Source organism: Esox lucius, chromosome 25, assembly GCF_011004845.1.
Source record: "Esox lucius isolate fEsoLuc1 chromosome 25, fEsoLuc1.pri, whole genome shotgun sequence".
NCBI lineage: Eukaryota > Metazoa > Chordata > Actinopteri > Esociformes > Esocidae > Esox > Esox lucius.
The window spans coordinates 7,085,720-7,108,857 of NC_047593.1; the positions used below are offsets into that span (position 1 = coordinate 7,085,720).

Consider the following 23,138-nt stretch of genomic DNA (forward strand, 5'->3'; position numbering starts at 1 on the left):
AGGGTCTCCTCTGAGTGCACCAGGCAAGCAGTCTTCAGCTACACAGAACAGAGCAAGGCTATGGTTTCAGCTTGTTCTGGCATGTTATTTCCTCTCTTTGGCAAATTGAAGTCGTGCTTTTACAAGGACAGATCCATCATTCAACAAAAACACCTCCAATAAAACACAGCAAGCAAACTAAAGACTATACATCTGTAAGGCACATTAAGCTGACTAGGCTAGCTATATATACAGGTGATGGTCATAAAATTAGAATATCATCAAAAAGTAATTCCATTCAAAAAGTGAACCTTGTATGATGTATACATTCATTCCACACAGATTGATATATTTCAAGTGTTTATTTCTTTTAATTTTGATGATTATAACCGACAACTAATGAAAATCCCCAAATCAGTATCTCAGAAAATTAGAATATTACTTAAGACCAATACAATTATTTTTTTTTTTTTAAATGTTGGCCAACTGAAAAGTATGAACATGAAAAGTATGAGCATGTACAGCACTCAATACTTAGTTGGCGCTCCTTTTGCCTGAATTACTGCAGCAATGCGGCGTGGCATGGAGTCGATCAGTCCGTGGCACTGCTCAGGTGTTATGAGAGCCCAGGTTGCTCTGATAGTGGCCTTCAGCTCTTCTGCATTGTTGGGTCTGGTATATCGCATCTTCCTCTTCACAATACCCCATAGATTTTCTATAGGGTTAAGGTCAGGCGAGTTTGCTGGCCAATTAAGAACAGGGATACCATGGTCCTTAAACCAGGTACTGGTAGCTTTGGCACTGTGTGCAGGTGCCAAGACCTGTTGGAAAATGAAATCTGCATCTCCATAAAGTTGGTCAGCAGCAGGAAGCATGAAGTGTTCTAAAACTTCCTGGTAGACGGCTGCGTTGACCTTGGACCTCAGAAAACACAGTGGACCAACACCAGCAGATGACATGGCACCCCAAACCATCACTGCCTGTGGAAACTTTACACTGGACTTCAAGCAACGTGGATTCTGTGCTTCTCCAATCTTCCTCCAGACTCTGGGACCTTGATTTCCAAAGGAAATGCAAAATGTACTTTCATCAGAGAACATAACTTTGGACCACTCAGCAGCAGTCCAGTCCTCTCCCAGGCGAGACGCTTCTGACGCTGTGTCTTGTTCAAGAGTGACTTGACACAAGGAATGCGACAGCTGAAACCCATGTCTTGCATATGTCTGTGTGTGGTGGTTCTTGAAGCATTGACTCCAGCTGCATTCCACTCTTTGTGAATCTCCCCCACATATTTGAATGGGTTTTGTTTCACAATCCTCTCCAGGGTGCGGTTATCCCTATTGCATGTACACTTTTTTCTACCACATCTTTTCCTTCCCTTTGCCTCTTTATTAATGTGTTTGGACACAGCTCTCTGAACAGCCAGCCTCTTTAGCAATGACCTTTTGTGTCTTGCCCTCCTTGTGCAAGGTGTCAATGATCGTCATTTGGACAGCTGTCAAGTCAGCACTCTTCCCAATGATAGTCTACTTTTGTAGGCTACACAGAGCGACCATTTAAAGGTGTTTTGAGTTAATTAGCTCATTAGAATGTGGCACCAGGTGTCGTCAATATTGAACCTTTTCACAATATTCTAATTTTCTGAGATTTGGGGTTTTCATTAGTTGTCAGTTATAATCATCAAAATTAAAAGAAATAAACACTTGAAATATATCAGTCTATGTGGAATGAATGTATACATTATATAAGTTTCACTATTTGAATGGAATAAATGAAATAAATCAACTTTTTGATGATATTATATATACACACACTCACCTAAAGGATTATTAGGAACACCATAGTTATACTGTGTTTGACCCGCTTTCGCCTTCAGAACTGCCTTAATTCTACGTGGCATTGATTCAACAAGGTGCTGAAAGCATTCTTTAGAAATGTTGGCCCATATTGACAGGATAGCATCTTGCAGTTGATGGAGATTTGTGGGATGCACATCCAGGGCACGAATATACACTCACCTAAAGGATTATTAGGAACACCAGTTCAATTTCTCATTAATGCAATTATCTAATCAACCAATCACATGGCAGTTGCTTCAATGCATTTAGGGGTGTGATCCTGGTCAAGACAATCTCCTGAACTCCAAACTGAATGTCAGAATGGGAAAGAAAGGTGATTCAAGCAATTTTGAGCGTGGCATGGTTGTTGGTGCCAGACGGGCCGGTCTGAGTATTTCACAATCTGCTCAGTTACTGGGATTTTCATGCACAACCATTTCTAAGGTTTACAAAGAATGGTGTGAAAAGGGAAAAACATCCAGTATGCGGCAGTCCTGTGGGCGAAAATGCCTTGTTGATGCTAGAGGTCAGAGGAGAATGAGCCGACTGATTCCAGCTGATAGAAGAGCAACTTTGACTGAAATAACCACTCGTTACAACCGAGTTAGGCAGCAAAGCATTTGTGAAGCCACAACATGCATAACCTTGAGGCGGATGGGCTACAACAGCAGAAGACCCCACCGGGTACCACTCATCTCCACTACAAATTTGAAAAAGAGGCTACAATTTGCACGAGCTCATCAAAATTGGACAGTTGCAGACTGGAAGAATTTTGCCTGGTCTGATGAGTCTGAATTTCTGTTGAGACATTCAGAATTTGGCATAAACAGAATGAGAACATGGCTCCATCATACCTTGTTACCACTGTGCAGGCTGGTGGTGGTGGTGTAATGGTGTGGGGGATGTTTTCTTGGAACACTTTAAGCCCCTTAGTGCCAATTGGGCATCGTTTAAATGCCACGGCCTACCTGAGCATTGTTTCTGACCATGTCCATCCCTTTATGACCACCATGTTCCCATCCTCTGATGGCTACTTCCAGCAGGATAATGCACCATGTCACAAAGCTCGAATCATTTCAAATTGGTTTCTTGAACATGACAATGAGTTCACTGTACTGAAATGCCCCCACAGTCACCAGATCTCAACCCAATAGAGCATCTTTGGGATGTGGTGGAACGGGAGCTTCGTGCCCTGGATGTGCATCCCACAAATCTCCATCAACTGCAAGATGCTATCCTGTCAATATGGGCCAACATTTCTAAAGAATGCTTTCAGCACCTTGTTGAATCAATGCTACATAGAATTAAGGCAGTTCTGAAGGCGAAAGCGGGTCAAACACAGTATTACTATGGTGTTCCTAATAATCCTTTAGGTGAGTGTATATATATATATATCTCACAACAAAATGTGTGGACAATTAAGAGAAAAGCTAATTAACATGAACTGAGAAACTAAGAGAATCGGTGTGGGGGTGAGGTGGGGAATCATTAACCTTGATACTAACAAAACAACCAAGAGAAATAAACCAATGCTAGCTGATGTCTTACAATTCACCAAGATCAAAGGAATTGTTCCAGGAGGTTTATTATATGTACCTCAACTAAAAGCTGTCGGCACAGCCGTACATTTCTTAGATGGTTTCTTAGACCTAATGTTATATTCCATCTAACGTGTTTAAAGTCCAGACCCATTTTCCCCCAGTGAGAAAGGCTTCCTACACTTTTTTTCCCCCATTGCCCAGTGACATCACACATCCTTTGGTTTAAAAACGCAGTCTGTTGTGTTTCAACCGCAAACCCTGTTTCCATTCTCAGACATGGAAACACAGACACTGACCTTTTGATGGACAGACAGAATACATTCATTCATACACCACATAGTTTTGCTAATACAGTTCACCATGTTCTGTTTCACGTATTGCAGTGTATTTCTGTTTCATGAGTATGTATTGCTGTGGTGTCATTTTTACTGTTGTCTAGTCACTTTGTAGCGCTCTAACCTATGGTGTTTATTTGTACCTGGCAAAGGGGGATTCTTAGACGCCGATGGGCATACACTACCCATAGGAAAACCTTGTCTAAATACACTAGTTAGAACTGGTCGAAACACCCACTGTAGGTTGTATTTTGTATGGAGATTATAAATCTAAATGGTTCTTATGCAGGCAAGATTAGCGTAGGGTTTTTTGGATATTCATTTTGATGGGGATAACGAGCTGATTTCAATGCCAGTGCGTAGGTCCAAACCGGGGGGGGGGGGGGGCGGGGTTGGGGAAATATGATCGCTTAAATTACAAGTTTGGTCCTATGCGCTGGCACTGAAATTAACCCATTTGAATGCAACGACTCTTGGGACAGACCCACCGTTCTCGTAGCCTATTCACTTTTCCAAAAACTCCTCTTGGTTTTTCTATACCTTATTCTTGTCACCTAGGCACAAATGATGCATGTGCATAAACTTAGAATTGTAATGAATGGTGGTGTTGCGAGACCAAGCAACCAGGTGCAGGCAGGAGTAGTCGGTGTTGAATCTTTAATTAATCCAAACAAACACCGAGCACAAAAACACAATGAAAGAATAGGGCTGACTAAAGCAGCAAACCGAAATGTAGCAACGGGTATGAGAACTTACATTTAACAGCACCACACAACATCAACGATCCACAACTATGGGCAGCAGAGGGGAAACATTTAAACACATACAAATGAGTAGATAGGGACCTGGTGTGCAAGATGATTGAAGACATGGGACACGGAACAAGTCCGGGATGCATTCATGTGTGTTGGGAACTGGAGGTGTATGGAACGGTGGCGCCGCTGCTCACCGTACCATGACAATAGTGATCGTCAATTCTAAAGTCACTTCCGAACTGAAAACCTAACCTTGACAGCTGAACGCTAGGCCTAGTTTGAGTGACACTGAGAAAAGTGAAACTAGAGTGAAGTATTGTTGTGTTGTCCCTTGTGGATACACTGATTGTATAAGCTGTCAAACTGTTGTGAGCATTGAAGCAAGATGTTGAATGTACGTAGCATAAGCTGAAACTGAAAGTTGCAAGTAGAAAACAGGAAATCTTATTTAGGCTGTTGCTAGGGTGGAAGAGTAGACTAAGCCTGTGTGTCAGACTAACAGGAAATAGAGGGGGACAGATTAACAACACACACACATAGTCTGGGCAGGGGTGAATTGAGAATAGACAAGACAGAAACCACAAAGGGCAAGATGCACGTACACATATAAGGTAAAGAACATAAACTGGACCAATGGCATATATGCTTGGCTACCCCCCCTCCCCACACACACACAAGTATTGTGACTGCTGAACTTTAGACATTGTGCGGCAACACTCTTGTCTCCAGAAGCTTCTGTAATAAACGGAATATACAATACGGTAATTGACCTGACTCCTGGTGTGTTATTCTCCTTTCCATCAAACCAACTCGGGGAAGTGTTAGACTTCAACACCCTCCCTCGCCCAATGGATACGCGTTGAGAACATTGAACGCTAGGTCTTTGAGCATCGAGCATCGTGACCAGACAGATGACAGAGGTTCAGAGTCCCTCAAGTCATTCAGCTCAATTTGGAGTTAAATCACAAGTTATAGGCATCAAGTCAATGTGTTTTCTCTTTTTACCAAGTCGAGTCCAAATCATGTGACTCAAGTCCACATCTCTGATGTATAGGGCGTCTATATCACTTTCCCCTTACAGCTAAATGAGAGAATTCCTACATCAGAGAGGAAGTTTTACACCAGAGTGGCGTAAGCTTTCAGTTATCAGTTAACTTCTGTTTATTTCCTGCATCCCCTCTACCCTGCTTGAAATAAAAAGTAACAGGCAATGTCTTATTGCTTATAAGTACTAAATATTTACAAATGATTACGTGTGTAAGTTGCTCTCAGTAACAACGTTTGCTAAATTATTAAAATTGTTCACCAATCAGGGCTTTGATTAGCTCGGCAATAGCAAAAAGGTGTGAAGCCTAATTAGCTTTCTTAATTGGGGGGGACAAGATTTACCTGAAATGTAGTTCAAAGTACCATCATGTCGGCACATACTATAGTGTAAGTGCCGACATGATGACTCAATCTACACGTGCGCTCACCATCTGTCTCTTTCACCCATATGCTCTCTCTCCCGTTGTCTCTCTGCTGGCTTGGCTGTTTTGGCTTTGGCCAGTTTTGGCTGTTTTGGCTTTCCTTGTCCCTGCTCAACTTGTCAATACTTGTGTTGCTTTACGTTTTGGCTGTTTTGGCTTTCCCTGTCCCTGCTCAACTTGTCAATACTTGTGTTGCTTTACGTCAATCAAAAAGCAAGGGGCTTAAGGCCACTGGCTGTAATTCAAAATGTTTCCACGACAGTCCATGTGGGCCAAGCTTTCTACATTCAAAATTGCATCAGAAAGAATTAATCAAATTTGCTTTCAAACTAGAAATTGTGTGGATAATTGAGGCAGACAGTAAATCTGCTACTAGATTATGAATGAAATATGAACTGTGTAAGGAAGCCTCATCCAGAACAAAGTGGTGGATGTGTTAATATTCTGAGGAGCCTCATTAATAAGGTGATCAATTCTGATTTAAGCCATGCGTCTTTTTAAATGACAAATGAAAAAATGGACATACAGCTCCAGAAAAATTGAGAGAGCACTGCACCTTTTTCTTTACTTTCCAAAAAAGTTGAAAAGGAAGGTTTTGAGTGAGGAACAGAAGGGTTAAAATGAAGAGACCACTGCAAATTGAACACTTCTGTTCTTCATTGAAAACTTTTCTTTTCAACTTTTTTTGGAAAGGAAAGCAAAAGGTGCAGTGGTCTCTTATTTTTTTCCGGCTTTGTAGAAACAGACTCATACACAGAAACAGAGACACAAATGCACGCTAGTTAATGGGTTTATTGATACGCAGACTTGAGAAGCAAACTCTTTAGAAAATTGGCCAATGTGGTAGGGACTGTGGCAGAGTATGCAATTAGGCTGTATTTTAACCACATAAAATATGCGTCCAAGATTAAATGTAATTATCAGGAACACGTGTTATTGCTCTCTCAGCTTTCAATTTCTTATAAAGGATCCACAGTCCCATGGTTCCTTTGAGATTTTCCATGTGACTTGTGAAAACTCCAAATGAATTATTGGTTAAGAAGATGCGAGTGGTAACCGATTCTATCACATGGAAACAGACAGAGCAGGGCACCACCCACCCAAAGCAGCTTGCTGCATACCAGAAATGTTGATTAGGATTGTAAACTCTGTGACGTGCGTTTGAAAGAATCAAAATGACTGCAGACGGCTACCTACGGACTGGTCTAAAATCACCTTACGCCATGACTTTCAGCTTAATATTATGAAACCATTTAAAACACCAACGACGTGAGATCACCTTTGGAATTATTATAATTTTTGGGGCAGGTTTGCAACTTGACTGCTCTTACACTTTTTTTCCATTCAGACTGATGATACGTGGACATTTCGCCCAGGAACAATGCTGTCATTGCGTCACGACAGTAGCTACAGTGAAACATAATCTCACCAGTGATTAATAATGCATTTCTACAAATGGTAGAAACATCTCTTAATAAGGAGTGAAGGTAGCCCAAGCTGGTCTTGACTGTTACTCAGGAAAAGGGATTGCAAAATAACAGCAACGATACAGAGCAGTAACAAAGGGTTTCAGGACTGTGTTTGTGATAGAACTCATGCTGTTGTGACTGAAGGGGTTACATCTAAAGTTTGGATGTGCTAGACAAGGGAGACTTGGTAATTAAAAAGGAAATACCAACCTTTGACAGGTCTACTATACACAAGGCAGCACAACCAAATGTGTCAGTCATAGCTTTGGCAATATTATCAACACTGGTTGTAGTCACAATGCTGTGGCCTAACTGCTGGATATTTTGTATAAACTTTCCAGTCAGTTGTAGAACTCTTTGCTAATTTAAGATAATTTAGTTAATTGGGTGGTAATTGTTCGGTTTACTTGTTTCTGGCCTTATACAGAGGCAGAAAATGAGACTCTTCCTGTTCTTTTGGAATCTCCAGAGATTACAGTTTTATAAAATGAGTATATGGGCCACCAAGCCAGCAATAAATCGTGCTGAGTGAATCAAATATTTGAAAAGATTGTAGACATACTGCTTTTTGCAATTTCTTGAATATTAACATGTTCTTTGACTATTGCTATCAGTATAGTAGCAACAGTTTTCAAAATAAATTAGAGGTCCAAAATGCACTTCTATCGATGTATGTAACAGCATAATGGAGTAAGATCAACACTTAAAAACATCAATCACAACAATTAACCACTGGTCTTTCATGCACTGTTAATATAAAGACTGTTGTTCAATCATTGTATAATAGACCTGAGAATACGAACACTGACAGCATTTCTCCAGTTTGCATGAATTCTGACAGTTCATAAAAACAGACTGCAACACACACCACATTCAATTACAGACCCCTCATGGAATGAGAAAAAATAGAGCCCAAATGTATATCATTATAAATGAATCACAGCAGCCATCGTTAACGCGTTGCACTCTAATGGGTTTTAGAAAAGTGAAGTTCAGAATAGACATGAACGCTCTGTTAACTAGATGCCGGTTCTAAGCCGTTACGAAACAACAAAAAAAGAACAGTAACTTTACTAACCCCCCCAATGCATATACACGCACACACACTGCTATCTTTCAAGGGCTGAGTATAACAATTTAACATTTAAATTGAAACATTCATTCCTTTCATTCATTAATTTCATTAAAACCTACGATTCATTTAAATGAAAGTGCAGTCTTTAATGAGAAAGGGACAATGCAATATGGATTTCAGAACGCAAACATAAAGGGGAATTCTCAACAACCATCAAATGCATATAACATACAGTATTGATGAAGCTCATGTCTGTCATTCAAAAGTTCATCATAGCATCCACAATCAAAATATTCTGAAAAACAACTTGAATGAAAGAAAACAACACGAGTATGTTAAAATATGTCATTATTAGTAGAAGTCATTAGATACAGTCATTTAATAGGGTCACCTCTGTAGCTCCAATAAGCCTAACAAATGTGTATGAAGTTATAGGGAAGTCAAAAAATGCTGTCTCAAAGCCTGCTTCCAATCACCTATGCTGACTGGATAGGCTGCCACCTCTACAATCCAAAAATGAACCCCTCCCATCCCCCTTCATGCAGAGATTCAGGTTAGAACCTACACACAGGGATCCTTCTATGATCTTCTTCAGAGGGGATCCTCTGGAAACCTTTTTCAACAGGAAAGGTTCTGCAGGTGCCAGTAATAGAACCCCAAAAGATGTAATAGAAGTAATAGAACCCCAAAAGATGTTTCCATTATCTGTAAGAATGTGAGAATGAGGTTACTGAGTGCCTAATTTCCAACAGATTAATACATCAGGTAATATAACATTGAAGAAGTTGTTATTTCATTGTCAAACTTTTGTTTACAGTCAATGGTTATAAGTACGTCCCATCACTAATTGCTAAAACTTATGAATGGATTTTGACAATAACAACATTCGCCTTGCTGAAACTCCCAGTCAGAAGCAGTGAAACTCTGGGGGTAAAATACTGAACTCACATCTTGCCCACTGGATAGAATAGAACATTTGTTCTTAAACTTGAATTAAAAAAAACTGGCAGAGATCCACAACAAAACAATCGGAATGCAAGGAGCAACATGATTTCACGCAGGGGTGTAAACCATAGCAACCAGACTATAACATTATAGAGCTGAATGCCAAAACAATTAAGAGGCATGTCATGAGACTTAAATTTTTTGTAGCAAAGGGATTGTGGAACAAACAGCATCTGTTGGCACAAGTGGTGTCCCAGCTTATGGGGCGGGCAATAATTTGATTTATATGTCGACTTCTTAAAAGAAGGCAATAAATTCAGAAGATAAAGAGAGAGAGAAAATGTACTCCAAAAACAGATGTAGTGAACATTATGAATTTGTAATGAATGACTACAGTTCAGTGAATGTCTATCTAGTATACGTAATATGTTTGTACTTACAGAGTATTCCAGACTTTCGTGGCCCATGACCCTTTTTTGATATACACATTTTTTGAAACCCCACCATATGAAAAATGTTATCAAATCTATTAACAGTGATGTAATCGACAACCAAACAGTTAGTAGTTACCCGTAGTTGTTTGCCTCCTAATATCCTGATGTCCAGTCATAAATGATGGCCTTGTGTCCTCCAGTGTTCATCTCTCACCAAGCTTTTCTGCTTTTTTTTTTTACCATGCTCACTCATTCAGGAAGCAAGTCACATTGAGTTTGGGAGAATTGAAAATCGGGACACTCCTTCTCCAAGACATAGTCCGCCTCGCTGTTCCGCTGCTTTTTACACTATTTGCTCAACAAGGAAGTTAACAGAATCAATGCGTTAGAAGAAACATTCGACTGACAATTTCATTCTAGTAGCAACTGTAAAAAAAATACTGTCATAGTATGTATGTAAAAGCTTCATAATGGAATCAGATACTCTTCACATTAAAAATGCCAATCTAACATGTCAGTTAAATTACATGTTTTTAAACCACATTTTTATGTACACTAATTAAATAGATTCAATAATATTATTTGAAAATATCAACAAATCTACATATACATATGAGAATCATTTAATAAATTAACCAGCTCTTCCTAACGTACTGGCTCAAAGATAACTTTTTGTAAACGCTTAGAAATTTCCATTTAACTTTCACCATGACTTACAACCAAAGACTAACATTACAATAACATTTACCAAAGTAAAAACAAGGCATACATGTTTTGTATCAAGAGCACCACATATCATTCTAGGACCAATCCATTTCTTTTTTCTCAATAGATAAAATAAATATTTTCATTAAACTGTGCTATTGAGTGAAATATGAGGATTCTCCACGACAGTTTCATTTAATTTACATGATCATCTAATCAAACATCAAGCATTTTCTATCCCACTGTATGTAGACTGCTTTCTCCAATCTTTTCATATAGTTGCCTGTCAGTGCGTATAATCCCGATCAATCAGCCGTAATAAACTTGTGGGTGAAAAAATACATGTCTGTAAACCAATGCACAAGAGGAAAAAACAATATGAATAACAAACCACAGTGGCATTACCGGAGCCTGGCTTTCAGATCGTTTTGTTAATCTCTGAGTGTTTTTTGCGAGTTGACATTAACGCAGCTGGTAGTGTTGTAATATTTTTTTATTGTTTCCCTCTTAACAACCTTTTAAAATCAGGCCACTCCCTGGCTTGGGGAAATGCTGGAGTAGTTTGCTGGTGTTTTAAATATATTACATTTCCTGTTCAAAAGCCCCTGCTGTCCGAGGGTAATCACACAGTCCTTGAACAGAACTTACCTTACACTTGTATTAGCTCCAAGTGCATATGGAAGTTGTAGTTAACTGATAGCTACTATGGGTTCCACTGATAGGATGTCTGTTTTATGGGCGTGGCTAGTGGAGAAGATGACGTGGCTGTCTTTGGGAGGCTGGTGGTATGACGACGAGTGGCTTGGCCTAGAAGAGGCGTGGCTCGGTTGTGAAGAGGCGTGGCTAGGCCGAGAGGAGGTGCGGCTCTGCGGCCAGGCGGCACGGTGGCAGGGGGCACACGAGGGCGGAGCCGCCAGCTCCGGTCTCACACCGACGCGCCCCCTCTTCTGGCACATTCCCAATAGGAGCCTTAGCTCTTGGCGGAAGGCGGGGTTCAGGCAACAGTAGATGAAGGGATTGTAACACGTCGAGCTCATCGCCAACCAGTGGAAACAGAAATACAGGGCATTGGACGAACGAATGGCCTGACTGGAGAGCAGAACCACGTAGCAGTTCAGGGGGAACCAGCAGACCGCAAACACCCCGACAACCACTAGCAACATGGCCAGCGTGCGCCGACGCTTGCGCCGATGCGCGGCAAACTGCGCGGTGGTGGTGTCCCCGATGGCATTCCGGCGCCACAGGCGGCGTGCCACGGTGGAGTACGCGGCGGAGATGATGAGTAGGGGCAGGACATAGAGGAGGATGAAGGTGAGGAGGTCTATGCACTGCCAGAACACGTCAGAGGGCTCGGGGAAATCGGGGACGCACAGGCTACGCACCTTCTCTTTACTGAGAGAGAGAGAGAGAGAGAGGGGTTGGAAAGGGAGATACAGAGAACGAGATAGAGATAGATGATATGTAGACAGAGAGAGAGAGAGAGAGGATACAATAAAAAACGGGTATCCCACAAATGAGAGAACACGGCCACATTCCAATTCCGATTAAAAGCATGAGGAGGTTCGGGAAACCAAGAAAAAAAAACACCTCATAAGAAATGTATAAGACAGAGGGATGGTGAGTTAGGCACAGGAGGAAAAACCGAAAAACCTTTGTGTACACACGTCACGAAGGGGACGTGTTGGCGTGCTTGTGCATGTCAGTGTGGGCACCTGTACACCAAGGTCAACAGCTTCTGATAGATGGCATGCGGCAGGGAGAAAACACTGGCCAGGACCCAGATTAGAATCACGCACACACCGCCGCGAGCCGGGGACATGCGTGGCCTCAGAGGGTGGAGAATCACCTGAATGTACACACACGCGCGCACACACACACACACACACATACACAATTAATCCGGACCAGGCTACACATGTTAATAACACACACCTGATACACACACTTTCCTTGAGGTAATGATAGCGAACAGGAGCTATGAGGTACCTTGCAGGGAGTGTCATGGGATTTATTTATGACCGCAGAGGAGAGGTGTTTTTGAGACTAGAGGTAATGCTGCGCCCTATTGGTCCTCAAGCACTACTTTCAGAAGCACAATTTTAAACCAGACATTCTGTACTGTATGTTTGAGAGCTTCAAATCATACTTGAAGTCAGTTGACAATGCATACAGCATCAACAATTACATTTTAACAATTACACATCATGATGCCATAAAATAAAAAGCTTGTCTGTGTGGCTTGGAAACGTGTTGCTCCCCTAAAACATGGGGACAAACAATGAACAAATCTGTTATTGACTGAAAAAAAAATGAACAGCTGTTGTTAGTAACCTGCCTTTCAGCCAACATGAGGAATGGTCCTACCCTGGTAACAAAAGCTGACACAAATACATCTTTTTGAGTACAATCTTTTGTTTACAGCAAACTCATTTTGAAGCCAACAGATTGATTCATGCACAATAGGTGGGATCCAACTAATTCTTTAAGAGCAACAAATTAGGTATTTGTCTGTCACTTTCTGGCTGTCCAGGCAGAACCCTTTCTGGTTCCAGATAGAACCCTTTCTGGTTCCAGATATAACCCTTTTGGATTTGATGAACAGCCCTCTGGGGAAAAGCTATGACATGGAATCCAAACGGGTTCTACCTGGAACCAGAAGCATCCTACCTGATACCGAAAGGGTTATTGAAATGGTTCCCCCACAGGGACCCCCAAATAATCAATTATTAACTAGAAGACATAACGCATGCCTCTTACCTGCCGTCTGTCCAGAGCAATTGCCGTGAGAGTGAGTGTGGATACGTGCAGGGAGCAGTACTGTACGAATCGGCTGATGTGGCACATCCCTTTCCCGAAAACCCAGCTGCTGTTTACGAAACGGACCTGGGCGACACCGCAGAGGCATTTTGGTCACTATTCTTTACAAGTACGATTGGTTACCGCTTTCCCGTCCAAACACATTCACTTTCTCACATTCCCGGTTTTATAATCATTGACAATTCAACAGGAGTATACAGGTGGTCACCACTGTTGTGTGTGTCAGCGCGAAAGTGTGTGTGTCTGTTCCAGTACATACCAGAGTAAAGGGCATGTTGAGAAGTGTGATGAGAATGTCGGCCACGGCGAGGTTAACGATGAACAGGCTTGTGGCAGAGTGCATCCTTCTGTTCTTGATCACCACATGGCACACCAGAGTGTTCCCGAACAGCGATATGGCAATGATGAACGAGTAAGCAACGACGAGTAAGGCTTTCACCCCCCGGTTGTGGGACTCCCCCCCGTAACGCTTTTTACCCGCCATGGAACGCCAGTCAGCGAGCATGCCCTCGTCCAAGTCAAGTGAGAAGACATTTGTAAGGTTGGACGCACGCTGGTCTGACAAGTTCAGCGCCCCTTCCGCATCCAGAAACAGACCCCCGGAGTCGTTGTATTCCTGTGCGCCCGACCTACCGAGGCCGGTGGCGAGAAAGGTGAGAGACAGACACAACCACGGCCCACGCATGTCTGCGGGGGAGGGTTTTCCGAGATGCCAGCGGAAAGTCCGTTCATCGGACTCCGCGCGCATCAGACAGGGGCTCCTCGCTCTGTCAGTACGAAAGCCCAGCGGTGATGTGACGGAGCCAGTGAGCCGGGTGCGCTTTTAAACTGCCGCTTCCGTGCGTGTACATGCACGCATGTACGGGTGTTTAAGAGAGAAGACAAGTGACGCACAGAGAGAAAGAGGATTTGGGATGGAAAGGAGGGAGCGAATGGGGGAAGGTAAGACTGAGACACGTTGCCACGTAAAAATAAATAGTTGTATAGATCTGATTATGGCACTAAGTTGAGTCAGGGGAAGACAAGCCATTCAGCTCCTCTTTTTTCTCTCTTTCTGTGCTTTGGGTGGTCCCTACCCGATTTGTATATTTTGTTTGGCTACAGTGAAAATTGATTTTCACACTGGCATGGCCCCTCGCAATAAATTATTACAATTCATTATGAAAATGTGTTAAATCAGAATGTTGCTTTGGAAAATGACTATGCGTGGAAAAAGAACACCCTCATTCAATTGTTTTTTGTAACGTAACACGTTAAACATACATATTGGAGTGTGTGAGCACAGGGACAATAATCAAAATGAGAATAAGATAACTCAGCTTGGAGGTTCTTGGTGAAATTTACATAACATGTTGATGATACACATTTTTATACTGTATTGTATAATTACTTAAAAATTACAATTTATTGGAACTTAATAGTTAAGAGTTACCACCCATGACTGTATTTGTTAATGCCTGAGACATGGTTATCGAACACATTTGTTCCTTTCGTCAATTCCTTGCCAACAGTTATAAAATATTGAATGGTGAATACTTAACATATTCATAAATCCTTATTTTGATGTCTTGTAAGCCCCCACCAAGAGCTCATGGACTGTTCATTTTCATATGCTGTGAAATATTAGATTCAAACCCTAGAACAGTGGCTAGAACGTTATGTCAAAATAAACATTCATAACTTTAAGGAATAATTTATCATTTCAGTAGTGGATGCAAAATATATGTTTGACTAAATGATTGGATTACTTTAGACAAATGTATGTGTTTGATGTTTGTGTAGCTAAGCTGAATTAATCAGTCAAAGTACATGCAAAAAAAGGATAATAAAACATTAACCAAAATTTCAACTTGAAGCAGAGCATGCTGGGAACATTTTCATTTTAAACAAAAAAATTTAATGAAAGTCAGAAAAACATAAATGTTTTAATTTATTGGGAACCTTTATCTAACTTTGAGTTACACTTAGTAGAAATATTTAACTAAGAAATACGTTAGGGTTTACAGTATAGTAATTTTTTGGAAAGGCTTGTGCCGCATGTTTAAAATCCTTCCAATAGTGATATAATGAAACTGTATTATATTAGAATTGGAAAATTGCATTCAGGTCGCCACAATACTCTTTCATGGTTTAATCAGAATTATATTGGCTTGGCTCCTACCATCTCTTTTTGAGGCAGCACAGCTACATACAATCACAAATGTATTCTCCAAACGTATTTGCACACTGACAGATTCTTTATTTTTTATTTTACTTTCATAAATATTATACTTACGCACCAAGATGACATACAGTGCATTAACTCTTGTTACTTGATTTTGGGGGTTTCAGGCTGTTTATGTGTAAAAGCACTTTGTGACAACTGCTGATGTAAAATAAATTGGATTGATTGACATACACCCATATCCAGTTTGCACACCATCATTCACAAACAAACACAGACACATACACAAATACACACACACACACACACACACACCAACACCTCATCTACAACAGATCAGCCTCTTGCCCAAACCCAACCCAGCCCCACGTGATAATACCTAAGCCCAAAAGTGAACCCAACACCCAACTCCATCCTAACTCCATCCAAACTCCATCCAAACTCCATCCTAACTCCATCCTAACTCCATCCTAACTCCATCCTAACTCCATCCTAACTCCATCCCTCTATATTACAGGGATTAAACCAGTACACTACATTGTTTTCATTTTAACCTGCAAAACACCTCTGTCTACAGTAGCTGTGATGCTTTACTAAATGTTTGAACCTTTCCAGTCATACCATCTTTTTTGATGTAGCCTTAGATCGTTTTGCCCAAATTAATAACCATATTTTTAAATCATTATTTTATTTTAAATCATCAATCAGTACTGTCTTCATGTTCATCTCAATAGGGATACCATGACCCAACAACCAGTTCTGAAGCCCGCCACCAATGGACAGAACCAGAACAGGTGTGTGACAACTATCTTGATCCTTTATAATCTATTCAATTATAGTGAGCATTTCTTTTTGTTGCCTAATAGTTTCTACTGGAAGGAAGGGACTAAAGCATCAAAAGTTATTTTGTATATAATTCCATATGCCCAATGCCATAGAAGTGGGACTTCAATATTTTGATCCCAACTATCCTGAATTCCATATGGTGTAGCAGTCGAACCTTTTGCCCTTAAATGAAAAACATCATGTATTGTCATTGGTCATTTTTAGCCATTCATTATTTTTAATAGGTGGCAGATCGGGTTATTAAATCTTGTTTTGTTGTTTGAATTTCTGTTTCTATTCTGGGCTGCAATGATGCAATGATTATAATTTTGAACCAGACATGACTCCGTATACCTCAATGAGTAGAAACCTTGCGTGCACACTGTCTGTTCGCCAGAGCTATGGAGGCACTCTCTCGTTCATTTCCAACCAGAGCCAGCGAATCACGGCGAAAGCGAGCGGAGCTACTCTCAGAGACAAAATCTCCCAGTGACAGCGACAGTTGACAGTTGAGAAATGTTCAACTTAATGCTAATTTCCAGTGATCAGGGAGTGACGGAGTTCGGCGACTACCAATGGCAGGGCAGATGTTCTCTGCATCTTGAAGTCCCTTCTCTTTTCTACGCGCCAGCTAAAATCTCACTCGCTAGTGAAAATAAATTGACAAGAGAGAAACATATATTTGCGGGGTCCGGTTTCCCCTATTATTTATGATGCTTTTCTGGCTTTTCAGATTTCAGATTTAGATATACAGTAGTTTTGGTATAATAGAGGCTTTCAGAGATGGATTTTATATTAATATTAAATAACTGAACCACTTCCAGCTCATATTTCTAAAATTGAGATGTCTGTTAAACTTTGTCTAGTTTATGATTCCTAATAAAGTCAAATGTTTTTGGTGTAGGTAGTCCCATGAATAAATTAGTGAATTGTGAGATCACCAGGGTGTTGACGAAAGCCAGTCCTTTCCAACGCTTCAGTATCAATCTAATTAATAAATGTTTCTATCAAAATTACCAAAGGCGAGGCCTGTGACCTGTTTATGTATACTGTATACCAAGGGCATTCACTTAACCATAAGCCCATTTGACAAGAAGACCACATGGCAGTTTAAAACGGATACCTTTTAATGATCCAATATGTAATATAGTGTGCTTATAATAATTCGGTTTCCGTCCAAACAGATTAGAAAAGTAATCTAGGACCTAAATGAGACATTGATTACATTTTTGGATGTATGAGAGAAAACCTGAGTCATCTGCATATGTGGAGACCTTTGCTTTTAGCCTCTCAATTTCCAAATCTTTCAAATGTTATTATTTGTTCTGATTTTAATAGTTAGCTCAATGGCTGTAATCAATAAATATGGGGACAATGCACATCCTTGTTTAACACCACTTTATGATTTTATTTATAATTCTACATCTGAGTTACTATACACCAATCAGCCATAACATTATGACCACTGACAGGTGAACTAAATAACACTGATAATCTCATTATCATGGCACATGTCAGTGGGTGGGATGTATTAGGCAGCAAGTAAACATTGTCCTCAAAGTTGAGGACAAAATGATCGAAGCAGGAAAAATGGGCAAGCGTAAGGATGTAAGCGAATTTGACAAGGGCCAAATTATGATGGCTAGACGACTGGGTCAGAGGATCTCAAAAACTGCAGCCCTTGTGGGGTATTACTGGTCTGCAGTGTTTAGTAACTATCAAAAGTGGTCCAAGGAAAGAAAAGTGGTGAACCGGCGACAGGGTCATGGCTTATTAATGCACATGGGGAGCTAAGACTGGCCAGTGTGGTCCGATCCAACAGACGAGATACTGTAACTCAAATTGCTGAAACAGTTAATGCTGATACTGATAGAAATAATGAGGCTTCATTATCTTTCTTCTTGCAGCAGGATATTATGCTATCAGCGCTAACTCACATTTTCTTTTTCAAAATAAAAGCCATCATTGAAATATATAAGGCAATACATTTAAAAATCTAGTCTGTGCATGTTATGTTTAATGTCTGTTCCAATATTGTTCTTGCCTGTTCTTTTTTACAGACTAGATTGTTAAAGGAACCGTATGTAGGATTGTGGCCCAAACTGGTACTGCAATCACTTTAAAAATACTGTAGAGCGGTGTATCCCCTCCCCCTCCCCCTCCCCCCTGACTGGAGGTTGCCAGATAAGCTGCAGGATTGGGCAGAAACGTAGGCTGCTTCTACGAGCTTCCAATGGCAAGTGACGACGAGTCGTACACAGTACGTTTTTTTTCTGTTAATTATGTTTATGCTTAATTAACAGAAAGAGATATTTTGCAAAGTAATTATGTATTGCAAAAATGTACTTATTGTCATTAGTCAAATATAATTGTAAAGATGTATGTATGTATGTGACAGTACATTGTTAGAACAGTAGCTGTTAGTCTAACTTGTAACGTTAGGTATCTGTCATTAACGTAAGTACAAGCACAAGCCTATGTCACTATGTGTAACCAATATCAAAGATACAGCTATTCATTTAGTTGATGCTATAAGTGAAAGCGGCCATCTGTATTTTTTACTTACCCTGCAGCACACGTCCATAACGCTAAAATATATGATGTGAAAGATTACATGACATTCTACTATTTTTGGCTGTAGAACTTGCATGAAAAACAAGTAGGCTACAAACTGCTCCAAGTGGGCCAACTTTTTATAACGTCATAGGCTACACTGTGCTTTTCATTAGTGTTATGGACATTAGAAAAAGTTATTTTACCTTGGAATTGCGCCTAGTGCTTCCAAACCAACACTAACATAGTGCATAGCCCAAAAGGTAGAGAATGTTTATTTTCAGTTAGGCTTCTGTCTCAATTACGTTTCAAATTGCCATAATGGGCGTGCTAATGTTGTTTTCCTCAGCGTCTCAGCATAAGGACAGAGAAACGGGCTCTGATAATGCATTGCTAATGTTAGCATACATCCATATGAGCTAACGTAACGTTACTTTGCCCGAACATGCATAACTTTGTTCGACTGTCATGAATATATGAAATGTCCATTGACATCAAGTACAACTTAATCAAACATAGATTAATCATACCCTGTCCAGGAAAAAATTATAAATATTGGCGTCTGTCTTCAAATTCTTCCCAGTTTTCAGCCGTCTCCATCTTTCAAAGGCATCTCCTATACAAATTCTTGTTTTATTTTGGACTTAGTCACGACGTATTTCGGAGTTATAACGACGTCTTTTAGATTTCGTAACGTTAGACATTATTTATCCAACTAGAGTTAGGGTAGGTTAGAGCAGAGCTGGCAACCCGGATCCTGAAACACTACTGACTTCGTGATTGGTAGATAGGTGGAGGGTGGCGCATCAGGCCAAAACACAACATGACAACATCAACATCAGTTGAGGGCTGCAACTCTCTCTTTTAAATGACAATATCCTGGCCAGACTACTGTTGTCAGTGATATAAGTATTTGAAATGAATATGATTTCTTAATGTCTAGTGACACATCAGGGTCATTTTATGATTAATTGAAATAGATTTCTTACATACGGTTCCTTTAAGTATGTTGCCTTATAAATTTCAATGCTTTTATTGTGATAAAAGAAATCTGAGGGCTGCCAGCATAATATATTGCTGCTAAAATAATGGTAATGAATAATAATTTGGCCATCACTAGTTAGAAAGGTGTCAGAACACACAGTGCCTCGCAGTTTGTTGCGTATGGGGCTGCATAGCCGCAGACCAGTCAATGTGCCCATGCTGACCCCTGTCCACTGCCGAAAGCCACTACAAAGAACATGTGAGCATCAGAACTGGACCTCGGAGCAATGCAGTAAGGTGGCCTGGTCTGATGAATCACATTTTCTTATACATCAATTGGATGGCCGGGTGCGTGTGTTTGTCGCTTACCTGGAGAACACATGGCACCAGGATGCACTATGGGTAGAATGGTTTGAGGAACAAGGTGTTGACTTGGCCTCCAAATTCCCCAGATCCCAATCCAATCGAGCATCTGTGGGATGTGTTGGACAAACAAGTCCGATCCATGAAGGCCCCACCTCGCAATTTATAGCACTTGAAGGATCTGTTGCTAACGTCTTGGTGCCAGATACCACAGCACACCTTCAGAGGTCTAGTGGAGTCCCTGCCTCGATGGGTCATGGCTGTTTTGGCGGCAAAAGGGGGGCCTTCAAAATATTAGGAAGGCGGTCATAATGTTACGGCTGATCAGCGTATTTTATCTCCAATATGTTATCGTCCATGGATAAAGCCTGTCTGATCAGGTTGAATAATTCTCAGTAAACATTTTTATATTCTAAGTGCAATGCATTTTGCTTGAATTTTAGCAAAGCTGGGCAACAAACCATTAATCCGTTATTTGATAAATAACAAAGTTAACATTTTCATTAACGATTTAATGTTTAAATAAACTGTGAAAATCATTATCAGACCAATTAACTTCCATTAAATGTAACTATTGTTAATTCAAGTCCGCTAACCTAAAAGCTTAATAAATATAGTTTTAAAACCCTCAAGAGTCTAAGCCAATTTTGGCTTCAGTCTGGAATGGGGAACAAGACCAAATCCAATTCTTGCTGTGCTGAATATCTAGATGTTCTTTTCAAAGTCAGAAATGTATTTTTCTGCAGTAAGATTGCACACTAGTCTGAAGGCTTCCATATGAAAGTCAAGAGTGAAAAAAAACCTTGGGAACCCTCATATTACTTGCGAGCAGCTATTCGTTTGTTGTAAACTTAATCTGTGATTGTCCATCAAAGAATGGTTCTCTAGTATCTGTGAAATAGATTTACTCTTCATTGTTATGCTGGGGCAGGACCTTCCAAAAATGGAGTAACTTCAACATCACTTTACATTGCCTTGCCTTGATGGAAAAGGAGGAATATAATGTAATTTGACTTAGTCAGGATGTCAGGAATCCAGTGAAAAACCACAAGCATGTACAGTTAAAAAATTATCTGAACAAATACTGCATAAGTGCCCTTGGCATGCTGGCTTATTTTTTCACACTTTGCTAAATGTTTTAGGTGTTTTTAGAGTTTTTTTTTTTATAATACAAACTAATACAAAATTTGCTTAAAAGATATTAAAGTTAACTTTTTTTAACTGTGCCCAGCTATGAATTTTAGGGTCAGAAAATTGAAGTGTAAGAGGCTATTAAAAAACTGGCCAATCTTTCTGGTTTGTTTGTCTTCGTATTTTAGCACTTTGGATTTGACAATATACCATCAGTTTGGAGTTGAAAAACTCATTGACAGCTTAAAATATGTATGCTGAGTACCTTCCCTGGTGATTCCCTGCCAGGCCGGCACTGCAGCCGTCTTCAGTTACTGCTCGTTTCAGGGCCTTTTCACCTTAATTCTTCTCTTCCGTATGTGAGAGTCATGCTCAGTTGGATTCAGATCGGGTGATTGACTTGCAAGTCATGAACTTTCCAGTTTTTGGCCCTGAAGAATTGCTACAATGGCAGTGTATTTGGGATCATTGACTGGCTGAAGGATGAACCACCTTCCGATTCGTTTAGAGGCATTTGTGGTTTGTCTGGTTACCAGTCTGATCCCATCCTGAAAACTGTCCATTACTGTGGCCTAGAGGTATAGAAGGGACAAGCAAGACTACAGATGCATCCAACAAAGCAGCCAGCACAGCCTGAACTGAACGCACAGAGCCAACATTATCAAAATGCCGGTTTCTACAGTGTCTTGGATAAGGTTTGACGAGTGACTGACCGCATCTCTTCAAAATAAATTATGAGATACCAATATACAGGGGTACACTTTGGCTCAGGCACCCTTACATAACCCACAAGATATGCCCCTATGTCAGTGCCAGAGTCTTAAACTTACTCAAGGCAAAGCCTAGTATTGTGCAGAGCCACAATCACACGGAAAAAGATAAACATTATCCCAAATGCACGACAGCTGTGAAGTGACAAACACACAATCTAACATGCAGCAACAGATACAGAAACGATCTACATTGGGACTGTAACTATGTACAAATTTTTTGTAAGTTTTCTGTTTTCTCTGGACTATTCTGTGGTGAGGGTATTCAGCTGCTGGTTTGGAAGGATCTAATGGGGATCCAAACATACATATCCACACGGTATCCTCAACAAATACATATCCAGACGATATCCTAAACAAATACATATCCAGACGATATCCTAAACAAATACATATCCAGACGATATCCTAAACAAATACATATCCAGACGGTATCCTAAACAAATACATATCCAGACGGTATCCTAAATGTTGATAATATCATCCCTCACTGCCTAGCACCTGAAAGTCACGTCACACTTCATTACAAATCCCCTGTCATTTTGTCTGTTTGAGTAAATATAAAAGCAATTATAAAAGGTATTATCAGCTTAATGTTTTCACTGTAAAAGTGTGGCCTGTTGCCTGTTTATATATACATTTTACTTGGTCAGACAAGTTTTCTCTGTTCCGTCTGTGGTCACTGTCATGTCTCTCTAAAAGGGAGACTTTTGTCTGGGCTGCAATGTTTACATTGGACTTTTTTTTACCGAAAAGGCAATTACAATAAACAAAAAAATGTATCGGCTTACAGAATGTTGCTCTGGATAAGAGCATCTGTTAAATGATTAAAATGTAAAGTTGTGTTCTTTTCATTTAGTTTTTCTTTTGTTTTCTGCAAGCGGTCCCCAGAGAAAGGAGGCCATACCTTGCAGGCTCCTGGCACCAAAACAGTTTGAGAAACTCTTGGTTAAACCACCTTCACTTTTCTTGGCTTACATAAATGG

The 23,138-nt window shown here is 40.4% G+C and overlaps 1 protein-coding gene across 3 annotated transcripts; it reads right to left on the reverse strand.

Moving 5' to 3' along the window:
- Positions 1 to 8,022: 8,022 nt before the first annotated feature.
- Positions 8,023 to 14,138, reverse strand: gpr83 (G protein-coupled receptor 83). Of its 3 annotated transcripts, none has more exons than XM_034290965.1 (5): positions 13,622 to 14,138; positions 13,303 to 13,428; positions 12,258 to 12,391; positions 11,194 to 11,937; positions 8,023 to 10,188 (listed from the first exon to the last, which is right to left on the reverse strand). In XM_034290965.1, exons 1-4 carry the CDS (start codon positions 14,108 to 14,110, stop codon positions 11,235 to 11,237), a joined length of 1,452 nt encoding a protein of 483 aa, XP_034146856.1. In that variant the 5' UTR covers positions 14,111 to 14,138; the 3' UTR covers positions 8,023 to 10,188; positions 11,194 to 11,234. The 3 variants fall into 3 exon arrangements, 2 of the variants coding, with proteins under 2 accessions (XP_034146856.1, XP_010901621.1); XR_004575471.1 differs by having other exon boundaries at positions 8,024 to 9,166; positions 9,977 to 11,937; XM_010903319.3 differs by having other exon boundaries at positions 8,025 to 11,937.
- Between the last annotated feature and the right edge of the window lie 9,000 nt (positions 14,139 to 23,138).

Coding starts and splice junctions, on each gene's coding strand:
- gpr83 (XM_034290965.1), bottom strand. CDS start 14,110: ATGCGCGCGGAGTCCGATGAACGGACTTTCCGCTGGCATCTCGGAAAA. Junction 13,429..13,621: donor TCAACATGCCCTTTACTCTG/GTATGTACTGGA, acceptor GGTGTCGCCCAG/GTCCGTTTCGTAAACAGCAG. Junction 12,392..13,302: donor TTGCTCTGGACAGACGGCAG/GTAAGAGGCATG, acceptor GTGTACATTCAG/GTGATTCTCCACCCTCTGAG.